The 14422-nt window shown below is 34.9% G+C and overlaps 1 protein-coding gene across 8 annotated transcripts in view; it reads left to right on the plus strand.

Annotated features, from left to right (window-relative positions):
* Nucleotides 1–14422, plus strand: part of LOC139122536 (cGMP-dependent protein kinase 1-like) — a 181844-nt gene that overhangs the window by 160035 nt on the left and 7387 nt on the right. For 5 of the 8 annotated variants that reach the window (XM_070688016.1, XM_070688015.1, XM_070688017.1 and 2 more), the window contains 7 exons: nucleotides 2892–2986; nucleotides 4252–4320; nucleotides 5546–5623; nucleotides 10393–10531; nucleotides 11369–11508; nucleotides 11841–11930; nucleotides 13529–13670. In XM_070688016.1, coding sequence (XP_070544117.1) covers nucleotides 2892–2986; nucleotides 4252–4320; nucleotides 5546–5623; nucleotides 10393–10531; nucleotides 11369–11508; nucleotides 11841–11930; nucleotides 13529–13670 — 753 coding nt within the window. Of the gene's footprint in view, nucleotides 1–2891; nucleotides 2987–4251; nucleotides 4321–5545; nucleotides 5624–8524; nucleotides 8564–10392; nucleotides 10532–11368; nucleotides 11509–11840; nucleotides 11931–13528; nucleotides 13671–14422 lie in introns of all 8 variants that reach the window. The other 3 variants (XM_070688013.1, XM_070688014.1, XM_070688020.1) reach the window with 2 other exon arrangements.

Consider the following 14422-nt stretch of genomic DNA (forward strand, 5'->3'; position numbering starts at 1 on the left):
TTTACAACAAGTATAATTAGATTATTTGATTCTTATAATCAGTGACGAACCAGGGAGCTAGATGCAATATTTTACCACATTGCAGTTTACGAGCTCAATGTAATATGTTCTATGACACAATTCAAATTTCAGCTCTATATGGTGCAATTTTTTACAATCTTATATAAAACTAAGTACTTTCTAAATGTCACCATACTGATTATTCAAAAGGAAAAACAGTCAGAACTGTGTATACCCACATCTGTTTCATGAGGTGTTACAATTTGACAAAGCACATTATACATGTAGTCTCAAATGTATTTGTGTCTTTCAAATGTTTTCTTTGGCTTTGGGCAAAATGAAAAGCACAGCATGGATATCTAAGCTCCCTATGATTAAAATTCTAATTATTTGATAAATGATTAATGATAGACTCTGAATCAGTATATGAAATGAAAATGAATATCAATCAACATGCACATATTAAATATTAATTCTGTATTACAAAGATTGAGAAGTGTTTAAAAGTGTTCATTAATCTGAAAAGGAAACAGCTAGCGTCCAAAATTGTCCTTGAGGCTGTCTGAATGTATAGCAATGTGTCCATTATTTTAAGTTAGTTTGTGTGTGATATGTGCTAGTGTGTATACATGAACCATTGTTTCCCATAGTATGCAATATGGATGAGCTAGTGTATTCAACTCAGTGAAACTGCTGAGAGACCCTACGATGCAACATTGACGTTCATTTAGTTTCCTTTGGAATTCCAGCGACAGAACACTGAAATTTCTCCAATTCTTAAGCTGTGGTGAAAAAAGTCATGAGAAACTTCCACTGTCCTTTTGAAAACAACAAAAGAAATTTGATTTGCCTCAACATAGACATTCTCATGACATTTTACTTTTAGTCACGTCAGAAAATCATACATATTTTGCTTTCATAGAGATGGCACAATGTGAAAGCAAATCATGGGTATGCATGTTAACTGTCTTTCCTGCCATGTTCTAGCAGATCCCAGATCAGTTAAATGCGAAGTTCACTCTCGTTTTGAAGGAAATTTGTTTTGAAAGGACAGAGAAAACAGCTTTTATCTTTACAGTTGAGTTGCAACTCCATCACTAATCATAGCATAGATAATTCATGAACTCCAAAGGATTTGAAAAATATCACGTATATACTCACAGGAACTAACTGTTTTGTCTTGATTAGTTCCTACATGTATTTTCTGAGGGAAATTCTAGAATTTGCAATTTGAATTGGATGTCCACCTAAATTTAGGTAATTGAAAAAATCAGCTTATTTACAGCATAACACATCTTAAAAGACTTTGCATTCAACCATGCCAGCAACTCGTAAACAATAAAATGTATGACTGTTGTTAAAATATTATTACGTATGAGACCAAGAGAAGAAATTTATAGAAAAGTTCAGAAACTTCGGATTAGTACCCACAGGGTTAGGTTATCCAATTAAAGAAGTGAATGTCATTTCATACTGTGGCCATCTGTCTCCATCTTTTGCAATAAATCATCAACGTATATATTATTGCCGTCAAGAATTCCTTCTAAGCCTTCAGTGAGAGAAAGGATCATATTTCACATTGAGATTTACGTATGAGCGATAAATTGTCATTTTCCATAGTCAAAATGAGAGGATTCTGTTAAAAATTAATTTGAGATGAAATGATCTATTGATCTGAACGTATGTGTCTGTTCTTCAGCAGTCCCAGGAGTATACAGTGTATACTAATGGTTTTTAGTGCATCAGATGAGTGATTGTCATTTAGCATCTGTGGTCTGTCAACATTTTCATATTGAAATCTTCTCTTATACCGACTGTCCAGTTGTTTTTATATTCTGTAAAAGTATCTGTAGTGATGTCATAATTCAGACTTGTTTCACACTAAGTAAAATCTCTTTCAATTTTAGATCGTTTATATTTTGTTGTGTTTTAAAATTCTTCTTTGAAACTGTTTATGTGAGATGTTCACGTTTGGTTTGGTGATAGTTGTGAATTTCAAATCTTAGAAAAAGGGGTACTGTAAAAACCCTGTCAATTTGACCACATTACCTCATCAAATTATTAGGAAATCAACAAAATGGAGATAATTTTAGTGTCGAATTATTAGAGATTCCGCTTTTTTGACAATTCATAAGTGATATGCTTACCAGCTTTTATGATTGAAACATATAAACTTTAAGGTGACTTTTTTGAAGTCCCAACTTAGACATGTTCTGTACTGTTCATTGTATTGTTCTGTGTATGTTATCAAAAATAAAATGTTCAAATTGAAAATAGTTTGCCATTCTACATCATCAGCTGGTAGCAGATCATCATCAATGGTGTGTGAAAAGCCTCATGTTACACGGAAGTCTGACATTATGTCAGCGAGGAATGAGTGGACTGCAGCGTCCATGTTACGATATATTACGATATATTTTTTTCATCATTTTGTTACACGCCCATGTCCCCAGCTTCAGGTCTGAAATGGCAATGAGAATTTTATTGCTGCAGGATAAAGCTCACAATTCATTAACAAACAGATACAGAAGAATTGTGAGGTCATTGTTTCTGTTTTTCGTGAGAAATCAGATTACGGACAGTACAAATGAGTTAATTGAAAAATTGTAAAAGGTCAGAGATATCAATGGAGCTAAATTGACCCAGTAATCCATCAAGGTTATGTTTCAATTCTCATTTAATTGTCTCAAACAAAAGTCAGGGTCGTGCATTTTGTCAAAGCAATACTCTCTCTGCGAATTCATTTCATTTGAAATGCCAAACATAACATGTTAGACAGGTAAAAAAATGGCGTCTGAACAACTGACCCTCGTAGCTGTCACATTATAAGACAAAAAGATAACAACTAGACAATTTTAATGAAGTTTTCTTCTCCTTATGTGTGCTTTCAGGTGCAGGTCACGCAACAGGTTCAAAGCTTCGATGAACCTCAGGAAGTTCGTAAACTCAAACGAGGTGACTACTTTGGAGAAAGAGCGCTACTCAGGTATCTGTTGATATTTTCAAATGTTTATGTCATCTTTCTGTTCTACCAAATGGAGTCTTCTCCTTTACAAGAATATTGTGTTCAGATCCCATGTGATGAAGTCCCAAAGGAATCAAATTGAACATTGTGGAAATTTATGGGAATTCCTTGATAATCCTGAATGTAGTGTGCATCTTACAGTCTCTTAGAAATACCATAGGATTGGGTCCAATGCAGGGGTAATGTGTTCAAAAGGGCTCTGTTGTATTCTCACTATATAATCATAACCATCATGTGCCCTTTGTTGAGCCATAGTTACATTACTGTATTTAACCACCATTGATCACATCGATACCCCTGAAATGTGACACATAGACTACCGGCAAAAATGAATTTTAGCTAAATCTGGTGCGCCATATAGGTCATTACAAAAAAAGCAGGTATTACATCCAATTATCATCTGATGAAAGTCATCAGAGTACATCAATTATAATTACTACTTGCCTTCTGACAAATTTTGTCATGAAAACGTGACCACAGGGAGCCAGTTTCAGCTATTTTCCACATGCATTCATGTTGTTCATGCCAGTCTTGCCTCGTTGGCTCTTTCCAGTTTACTCCCATAAACTTACCCATAGGACATCGTACTAGTACAAGCATCGTACAAGTTTCTCCATCATAGCAGACATTTTCAGTGTTTAAATTTCTCATGCCCAGGAAGCATTGAATCAGTTCATCTATAATTTAAAACTAATTATTGACTGGCTATATTGAGTTTCCTTCATAAAATCGTATGAAAAATCCTCTGAGAGATTATTTTGTGACATTTATGAGGGAAGATCTGCAAAGATGGCCTGCAAAATCCCCAACAGTATGAAATGGAAGAGAAGAAATGCCTCAGGGTGTGTAGCAGATTACCCAGAATGTCATATCAGGCTGCCTCATTACAACTTCAGGGTTGGCCATATCTTTGGATTCAGATTCTTGTATGTTTTAGAACACTATTCATCTATTCAATTCAGTAATAGCTTACAAAGGGTTCTGTAGACTCTGTAAGTCAAGTCACTTGACTCTTGTGTCTGGTATCAACTTTCAATGAAGTGATCCTCCCAAGTCTATCACAAAGAAAGAGAAAAACACATTTCTGAAGCTAATTTTATACAGAGGAATATTCACGCCCAAAATTCGCATTGACAAGAAAGTGCCTTTTGTTTTTAGAAAACAAACAGTCGATATCTCTTATATCTACCAATGGTTAATATGATTCATGCATTTGTTATTTATAGTGAAGATGTACGGACAGCCAATGTCATCGCAGAAAGTGGCGGCTGTGAATGTCTTGTCATTGACAGAATGTAAGTATACCTGCGTGCTGCCCTTTCTCATTTTCCAAATAAGTGTCAATTTTTAGGGTTGCTCACAAATATGTCTGTGGATCAAACTCTTGTATTTAAAACTAGGAAGAAGCTCAAACAGCAATAATCAATCTAATTATTGAGAATTCTTCACCATACTGAAAGTAAGCAGTCTGATAGATTGTAAGCTGTGAACAGAATTATTTTAATTATTTACTTGTATTGAGAAACAAGGACCCATCTTCATCGTTTCAAGCCTGAGACTACCCAGTACATCAGATAAAATTGAACAAAATCTGTATTTTACCTGTTTACCAAATCTCCTGAGTACATTATCCACAATAATCATTTATAACAAATGGTTTAAGCCAAACCATAGTGGTTAGAGGGGTAAGGTGTTTCCATGATTGTATTCAACCCTTAGACCATGAAACATTGTTATATTCTAACTGTTTTACAACTGAGAGAGTTAAGATTTTGATAATTTACGGTAGATTGTGCCTCAAAATTGAAAGACTTAACTTTTTTCTCAAACTTACCTCCCAGCAACTTTTAATCATACTCTTTCAAAGCCAATAATAAAAATCCGGGGTCACCGAGCAGATTTTGGTATGAGAGAAACAAATTCCCTAAGATTTACCAATATCAGAAATTCAAAATGGCTGCCATCCCTGTGTTAACTCTGTGGAGAAAATAAACCTCCACAGGAGGGAGACCACAAAAGTGTTTGAAAAAATTTAGATCCCAAATACCTGTCCCCAAGACGCATTCTACTTTAAACTAGCAGTCTTCAAGTCCAAGAGGTGACTATCGTATCCAAATTTACTCTCAACTGTCAGATTTTTGTACATTTTCTGTGAACAGCAGTGTTTTCTCTGCTGGCAATTTATTGTCACATACGCTGATAATTATTTGCATATAATATTTAAAAAAGTTTTGCGTAGAAGGATTATGTACAATAAACACAATCATATGAAGTAATTTTTTTCCGATTTTATTCAAAGGGTGTAATGTGACATGAATTAAACATCACTTTGAAATTAAATTTGAGTGTGAATTTTATGAATTCTAGAAGTGGTACATTTGTGCAAATTATCTGGTGGGGAGATAAATCTGAACAACATTGATAAACAAGTTTTTGACTCTGGTTTATTGCACTTGCAATATTAAATTTACAGAATGACTATCTGAATTCATTTTAAAAAACGAAATATTAAATTTCCAGTGTATTCAAAGAGCTGATTGGAGACTTGGATGAGCTTCAGAAGAAAGATTACGGTGATAAGCAACGAGGAGCAACAAGGTATGCCATGATTTACACTCAGTTCTTCAATTTGTCTTCTCTGTCATTCTGGGCTATAATTTACATCAGCTGTCTGTGTCAGCTTTCACTTTTCACAGAAAACCCAATTAACACCATTTCTTGTTGCAGAACACAAATTGTTTTTCGCCCCAATATGAAAGTCTATCATTGCCGATGTGTCCCGTTTCCTTTTACAGGGTACTCAGAGCCAGGAAATTACATTTATGGAAGTAAGTGCAGCAGCCCTGCACTTAGAAACTCTAATTATTAACAACAATCTTTTTCTCATGCAGTTTTCCTCAAATGTCACACCCTTACTGACAAGACACCAATTGCACACCATTAACAAACACAAACCCATGATCAGAACAACAAACAGTGACTTGTTCGTCGATGCATTGCATCGTTGTCTTGAAAGATATCTTTTCCAGTTCTATGATAATTGATCTTCATGTAGTTGTGTCCAAAATTTACCATTTTGCTGTCTGAGTACTTCATGGAGTGTATTGAATGGAAATAAAGTCTTCAGTCAACATGGGTTTTTAAGCCAACATTGTGTAAACATGGACTTCCCAGCACAGCAGTGTACTATGAATAGAGCGATGAACTTTACAGTTTAGAAGTAAATGTAAACCTTCACAGATTTGAAGACTCTGACATTCATTTTACTTCTTTCAAGGCATTGTTCATCTTCTTACAAAAAAACTTTTTCAGGAGAAACAAACTAAAGAAATAAACATGTTATCAGAGAAACTGGAAAAATCTGTCAAACTAAATTTGATTTGACAAGACTATTATCCAATTCAAAAGCAATCCCGACAGACATGTATGTGAGGTCTAGAATTGTGAATTTTAACAATGTCGGTAAAATGTCAACCATATCACGTGCACCCCTGAGGAAAGTGATATCGTGTGAATAAATTAGGAATAAAAAACCTTCAGGTGTGGTGTACAGTTGTGTGATATTATCCTCCTGGGCTTCCTTATGTGTCACTGTATCTCATTAAAGCCATCAAACAGGTGAGGGCAGACATTGCAATGAGTCATTAGCACACGTACTTCAACGCCAAGACTCCTTTTTGCTCTTCCAAAGTACTGTTCAAGGCCAGATATTTTAAAATGGCTCCTACAAAATAGGGAGAGATAGCACCATGTGACAAATCCTATAAAAACTGAGACAGTGCAATGAAATATGATGGTGGAAAAATTCCATGCTCTTCCAGTCTCTAGTGCTTTATCTGCTCTTAAACGATTCTCTCAACAACACACTACTGATGTTTCTTTGAAAGACCTTAACAACAGCAAGACATTGAAGCTGATTGTGGAATTCTATGAGCAATAAAGGACACATTTATTTCACTGTGGTGTGATGCACATTCATTTCTAATGGACTTCCAGTCTCAAGGTGGCAGTACGTGGTTAAATCTTTGTAAAGTAACATCAATATTGGGTTTTATTAATTGCCATTTTTACACGCTCTTGAATGTTCTTTTTCATTTTCAGCTTGATTTCCTCTTTCAGTCATTTTGATTTTGTATGCAAGTTAGTATGTCGTCATAAGCCTCTTTTCTCTTCTCCAAAGTACTACAAAGCAATTTAGGGTACTTTCATCCCTCCGACGCCATGAATTCATGAAAAAGTCCAAATTTGCTATTGTTGTGTGTAGGTTGTTGTCATGACATTATTGTCCCATTGACTGCACCTCTTGAACTGCAAAACTAACCACGGCAGAGAATGGGCTGCATTAAATCTAATCCACTCAATGCGCTATGTTTGATGAATTCAGGATTCTCTCCAAACTCAGTGATCTCAGGTTCTTCATACTTTTCTCAAAGTATGTCCAATGGCATAAAAGTGTTTCAAATCCTTAAAGGGACAAAGTCAGCCATTTTTCATGAATTTTGTTTGATACGAGATACTACTTATATCGTTTGACATGTTAAAAGATACTGAATGAATGGGTGACCATGCATATATTCGACCCCGGTTTTAGACAAATTAAATGAAACCATCATGAAAATGAATTGATGGTCATGACCATTAATTCATTATCATGATGGTTTCATGTATCGTGTCCACATCCGGGGTTGAATATATGGATGGTCACCCATTCATTCTGTATCTTTCAACATGTCAAATAATGTAGTATCTCATATCAAACAAAATTCATGAAAAATGGCTGACTTTGTCCCTTTAACTGTCCTTTTCAACTCCAAGGATGGTTTTCACACAGCTAGTTAGTGTATTAATCAAAGCATCAGGCACTGTCATGTCAGTGGTATTTTATCTGTTGCTAACAGTGAATTCATCAAACATCCTGCATTCCTCAGAATGATGCTAAGATATGTATTTTTATTTCCAAGTTTTGCTGCACTCTGCATTGATTCTGTGTACATCATGAAAAACTCACAAATTTTTAACAACAGTTGAATGCTTTGCACTCAAAAAAAGAATGCCCCCTCTAAAATATGAGAGGTACTGCAATTTGGGCCGACTCGCGGCGATTTCGAAGCTGTTATCCAATTGGTTGGCAGAATCGTACCGTTATAATGAAATAATACAAATAAACTCCCTAAGTTGCTGTGAATAGTGACAATCGACCAATCAGATATAATCTTGCGAGTCAGCCGTGCAATTTTAGACCCACTTTTATTTCACAATAAGGAAAGATATTTCCTTCAATGTACACAGTTCCAATTTTTACAAATCTATCAAGCTGATGAGTTTGGAAATGTTGGGAGAATAAAGTTGCACCGTCCCATATGATCTGCTGCTTGTATTCTCAGTACCTTTCTTGATTTAGCTGATAGCAAACAAGCCATGCGACTGCAGCTGCATAATGCACAATGTTTTTTAACAAATAATGAAGTTATTGCTCGGTTGCATTTGGTTCTCTCTCAGGTTAAGTAGTGAGAGTGATGAAGTCTATAAAACAAAAAAGTAAGTCAAAATCTCCCGCACACAGAAGTCTGAAATCTCACACAAAAAAGCTATCATTATTTCTGTTTCCATACTTTTTTAATCTCTCATTCCGACTAGCCTCTCATGGAAGGTTGTCTCCTGCATTCCATTTGAAAATCATTTGCATATTGTTTTACCATTGGTGGAGCCTGACATCAGGTGATAGCAATCATCCAATAGCGTCATATCAAATTTCATGCTGGTTGCCAGCAGATTTCATTATCATATCACATGAAAAAGATAAGAATATATTTCTGGAAGACAAAGGGCAGTAAAAAAGACATTTTGCATCAGCGCAGAAAACAAACTTTCCAGTGAAGGCTAATTTAACATTGCAATTTGCTGTAACTTTTCATCTTTACTGTCAATCTCGCATAATGCCTGTTGCTTCACAGATTTTTTTCAGCTGCTCAGTAATGCTTCACTTAATCTCATGCACACGTTCGGTTGTAGACTAAAAGATTCAGCTGTGTTCAGGCATTCGGTGACCTCTGCAACCTTCAACCCTACACCAGGTTCGAAGGTCACAGCACTGGAACACTCAAACACAACTGAATCTTTCAGCCCAAGTTCGATTGTAGTCTGTAACTTGTTTCTATTTCAGCTCTTGTATATCTGTACTCTGTATTATTGATTTCTTTTAGGGTAGAGTTAGTATATAGGTCTACATTGTGTATACTTTGTTGTTGATAAACAAGTAAACAATTCTGTATTCACTCTGCACTGCCTTGTGTATGAAACGTTTTTGCAAGTCAGTGTATCGTACTTCTGTTCAATTTTCTAACACTTATTCTCACAAAATGTAATAACACTGTATTAGAGCCACCGTTAAACATGGCCTTTCTAAGGTGTTGTGCATATTCTGAAGTATGCTGGCTTTTGTGTAGGAGATATGTCATGTGACAGCCAGTATCCAATAGGAATGCACTATCCAATCTTCTCTTCACTATCATGTCACCTGACATAAGTGTACCAATCAGATCCTAGAAGCCAGTCTTAAAGAATGATTATACACAGCAGTTTATACAGCAGTTTATACAACATAAACATGCATCCATCATTTTAGCAATGGCACATTCAAGTTTAATATTACTCTGAAGATCAAGAATGTGACCATTACTGATGAAAAAAATGTCCTGTATTGTCAAAGTTTTTTTATCTCACAGATCTAGCAGACTGTCTAGAATACCAACTAACTTAGTGGATCTTGACTGTGCTATCATTTGCATTTCTCTGTTTTTGTTGTTTCAATTCTAAAAAGTACTCAGTGACGTTATCTTGTAGGCTGTAAGTTCATAATGCAATCCTCAATTTACATAAAATGAAATCTGGTAATCGTAGCTCTCTTTCAAACTTTCTCCAAACAGAAACCTCTTCTTTTACAGAATTTTATGAACAACTTTTAACGACATAAGATACAATGAATCAATGAAATGGATCACAAGTGTATACCTGTAGAGGTTCACTATCATGGCGACAGTTGTAATTTATGTACAACTAGATATGAATTAATGAGAAATGTGTCAATTTGTTTTACAGTAATGCATCAATTGTTGTCATTTTTGTCCTGAGATAATAACAGTTTCCTGAGGCACAGATCTAAAATAAGAACAGACATTGCACACTGTTTTTTATGTTATTTTCAATGATGTACTGTCCGAAATTATGAAAGCATAACACTTTCCCATATGTCTTAGAACTCACCCTACACTATCCATCGTGTAAGTGTAAATTGACTAATTTATACTTTTGTTTATTTCTTCCTTTCCTTCTCCCCCTATTTTTGATAACGTCCAAATTCCACCCAGAACCAGCCAGGGCTCACAACAAGATGTCAAAGACGCCACAATTCAAAGCGCCATCCAAAGTGAATTCACAGGAATCCAGCTGGAAGACTTGGACATCATTGCAACCCTGGGAATGGGCGGCTTTGGCAGAGTTGAACTGGTAAGTCTTACTTTTAAGTTAGTTTTATGCAGTTACTCAATAGAAGCTTTTACAATACAGAGCATTCAACGATGTCAAGAATTCCTGAATGCTGTCAATCCAGTGATTTTTGACGTTTTTTTCGCCCAGTTTTGTTCCACATACCAACTACAGTATCTTAGTCTACTCCATTCAAACCATTATTGCCAAATATCAATATCAGTGACTACCATTTCTGATACAGTCAGACCATTTATATGTAGGTGTGCATATTGGGCACTTAAAGGATATCACAATATGTGATAATCAGACTGAGTTAATATTTCTGCAGATGAACATTATTATTGGCTTTCTGCTTTAGATATTATCATTATTATTATTATTATTAAATATTGTTTTTTTCAACTTGAGAGCTTCATAGGTGTAATACCTCTTTGCATTGAGGTTTCATCAATAAATAACAAATATAGAAACTAAATACATAAATATATACGAACACATAAGACAAAAGGACATGACATGAAAACTAGGTCAAACTAGCGGACAAGTAAACAGAATACAGAATTTTTTACAAGATCTCTTTAAAAATGGTGACTCTTAGTGAATTTTGTGAATTGCTGAATTCCTGATGGTTTTAGGGAGATATTTCTTAAACATTATTCATGGAGAATGAGGCCATCTGTTTTTGCTGCTGATATAAATTTGTTGGAAAAGTTAGAAATATGGTAATCATAGCAATGTACAAAAAATCTAGCCAGTTTCTTAACTATACAAATATATTCCCTGCCATATTACATATGGCATGGGAGCATAACTGGACACTGATTCAATTTACTGCCACTGTAATACCACGTTTAGGTGCAAGTTGCCGGAGACACTAAAACGACGTACGCTTTGAAGTGTTTGAAGAAAAAGCACATCGTTGACACGAGGCAACAAGACCACATATTCTCTGAGAAGAGAATTATGATGGAAGCCAATTCACAATTCATTGCCAAGTAAGTTACTTAATTCCTAAAGAACTGTAACATGCCACCAGCAATATTCCTTCCATGATTGAATAGAGACCTATTTAAAGATTTCAAAACAAAATCCTTCAGCACACACAACTGACAAAGGAAGGATTTGATCTAAATCCTGTCCTCTCAAAAGAGAACAAATTTAATGAGATTTTATGCCTATAAAGGGCAACATGTTGAAAGAGAAAAGTTGTGAAAGAAAATACCCAATATGTAAAGCCCCTTTGAATATCAATGAGAGAGGCATCATAGAGTGTAGAATTCTAACAGCACATCAACCAATCCCTCTGTCTGTCTATTTCTGTTTACAGATTATATCGTACATTTAGAGACAGAAAATATGTATATATGTTGATAGAAGTGTGCTTAGGTGGTGAGCTGTGGACAATTCTTAGAGATAGGTAAGATTCCCTCTGATTGCTTGAATTTATGAGTTGCTGTTTCAGCGAGATGAGCAATATATATTGGCTTGCACCAAAAATGGCTGGACTATCATGGGATATTTCAAAGTTTCTCAAATTACATTATTTATTTTATTTTATTAAACCTTATTTAACAAGGGTAGCCTGGTAAGCTTCAGTAAAGATGCTTATCTTCCCCAGGGCCTTCAAACATTCCGGTGAAAAGTCATTTTTAATGTAGCTTACAAGGGGAGATATTTTGAGATCCATAATTTTAAGTATATTTGGAAATCAGATTCAACATGCTGCCTGTTGTCATGGCAAAGATGAAGCGATAGATTGGTACTTAAATTTATGGAATTAATTATATAAATTTGCATTGAAACTAATGTTATATATCAGCTGAATTTAAGTTTCTAATGGCATTATTTTTACTTTTACTGTAGTTCTGATATTAACCCTTTGAGTGCCAAAGTCAATTTTTGTTGCCTGTTGTCATGGCAAAGATGAAGCGATAGATTGGTACTTAAATTTATGGAATTAATTATATAAATTTGCATTGAAACTAATGTTATATATCAGCTGAATTGAAGTTTCTAATGGCATTATTTTTACTTTTACTGTAGTTCTGATATTAACCCTTTGAGTGCCAAAGTCAATTTTTGTTGCCTGTTGTCATGGCAAAGATGAAGCGATAGATTGGTACTTAAATTTATGGAATTAATTATATAAATTTGCATTGAAACTAATGTTATATATCAGCTGAATTGAAGTTTCTAATGGCATTATTTTTACTTTTACTGTAGTTCTGATATTAACCCTTTGAGTGCCAAAGTCAATTTTTGTTGCCTCTATAGAATATAACACCCACAACTTTTTGCATATATAAACAATTTTTTCCCAATTTTTCTAAAAGATGTTGGTCAAAAATTCTAGCTAATAAAAAGTTACGTTAATTTGGTCCAAAATTACAAAAATATTACAGAGAAATAAAAATTGATAAAATGTGACACTGAAATTTGGTGGGAAAAATCACAGCACTCAATGAGTTAAGAATTGACGTTGCTTGGATATTTGAGTGCTAACTTGTGTCTATATAATTCCATCCATAGAGCAGCACAAAATATTTTGTACTGTAATTCAGGTGTAAATCAGAAGACATTTATCAGTTTTTGTAAAAGTGTTTCAACTTTCGTCATTTGTTGAAATTCAAAACAGCTACCAACAGTTAAGTTTGAGAGGAAAAAAATTATGTAGTTAGCAATTTTCTTCCTTGCAAGATTGTGATTCCATAAATGTGCTCGGTGGAAATGACTTCATGTGAGTATTAAGACTGCCAAAAGCAACGTAACAATTTGCGAGCTTCTAATTTTCATGAAAGCTGGCCCTCTGAGTGTTCATACTTAAAGCTGGTTTAGTCTCTCATTTAACCAAACCATTATTCTGTTTACTGAAGAAGAAAAAATTACTGACGTATTTTGCAGAATCGTTAATAGATTGCTTGTTATCTTTTATTTTGTAAGTTGTATCTGCAGTAACACAGTTAATCAGTCCATTTTAGTCATCCTTTTTGAAATTTTTCCTGGATATTCTCACAGGGGTTCATTCGATGATAACATGACACGATTCTGCACAGGATGTGTCGTCGAGGCATTCAGTTATCTCCATGCAAAGGGCATTGTGTACAGGGATCTGAAACCGGAAAACCTACTGCTTGACTCCAGGGGATACGTCAAGTTGGTAAGCACCTTGTGAGGCTAATCAGCTGTATTCAAATTAGCGATTTAAACATTAGTCCGCGCTACGTCATAGAGCTGCGAAGCACAGTGTTAGTCTTGGAATGAGTGTGAATTTGCAAAAGGTGATATGAGTTCATGGATGACAGTGAGAAGTTTGAAGTAATTAGTTGTAGTTTGTAGAGGAACTAAGGGCTTGAGTTTATTGAGCTTTGTACAGTATGACTTTTGACCTTACCCTACAAATGATATGGTATTAATTTGTTAATTAAGTCCTAGATCAATTGAGAGATTTTGTCAAAGTAAGATATGAATGGTTCACGTACATTTCTCATTGCTTCAACAAGATATATGAGTTGCAAGTAAACCTCTGTGAACGGTTAAAAAGTATATGAAAAATGGCAAAGTATTTCAACAGAAGTATGGCAATTTTTACTGCATAGAATATTAGTTTTATGAGATTTTAGAACCAGAGTTATTGAATACTCAACGATTTAATAGGATCATACCAGATTATTGTAAGTAGTAGTAGCAAGCGAAGCATATGTTTTGCCTGACTGTAGTGTATTTCACTTCAAAATCAATCAACAGACTTCTGACACAGAGGGCGCTGTTGCCCATCACAATTTCCTATGCCGATGGCCAATGAAATTAGAACAACACTCACTCTGAAATTCCTAATATTATACTCATTTCCCAGCATGGATAATGGTAGCTGCCAATTGTATATGATGATGCTGTCTATCAGATTGATGC

Source organism: Ptychodera flava, chromosome 22, assembly GCF_041260155.1.
Source record: "Ptychodera flava strain L36383 chromosome 22, AS_Pfla_20210202, whole genome shotgun sequence".
Classification (NCBI taxonomy): domain Eukaryota; kingdom Metazoa; phylum Hemichordata; class Enteropneusta; family Ptychoderidae; genus Ptychodera; species Ptychodera flava.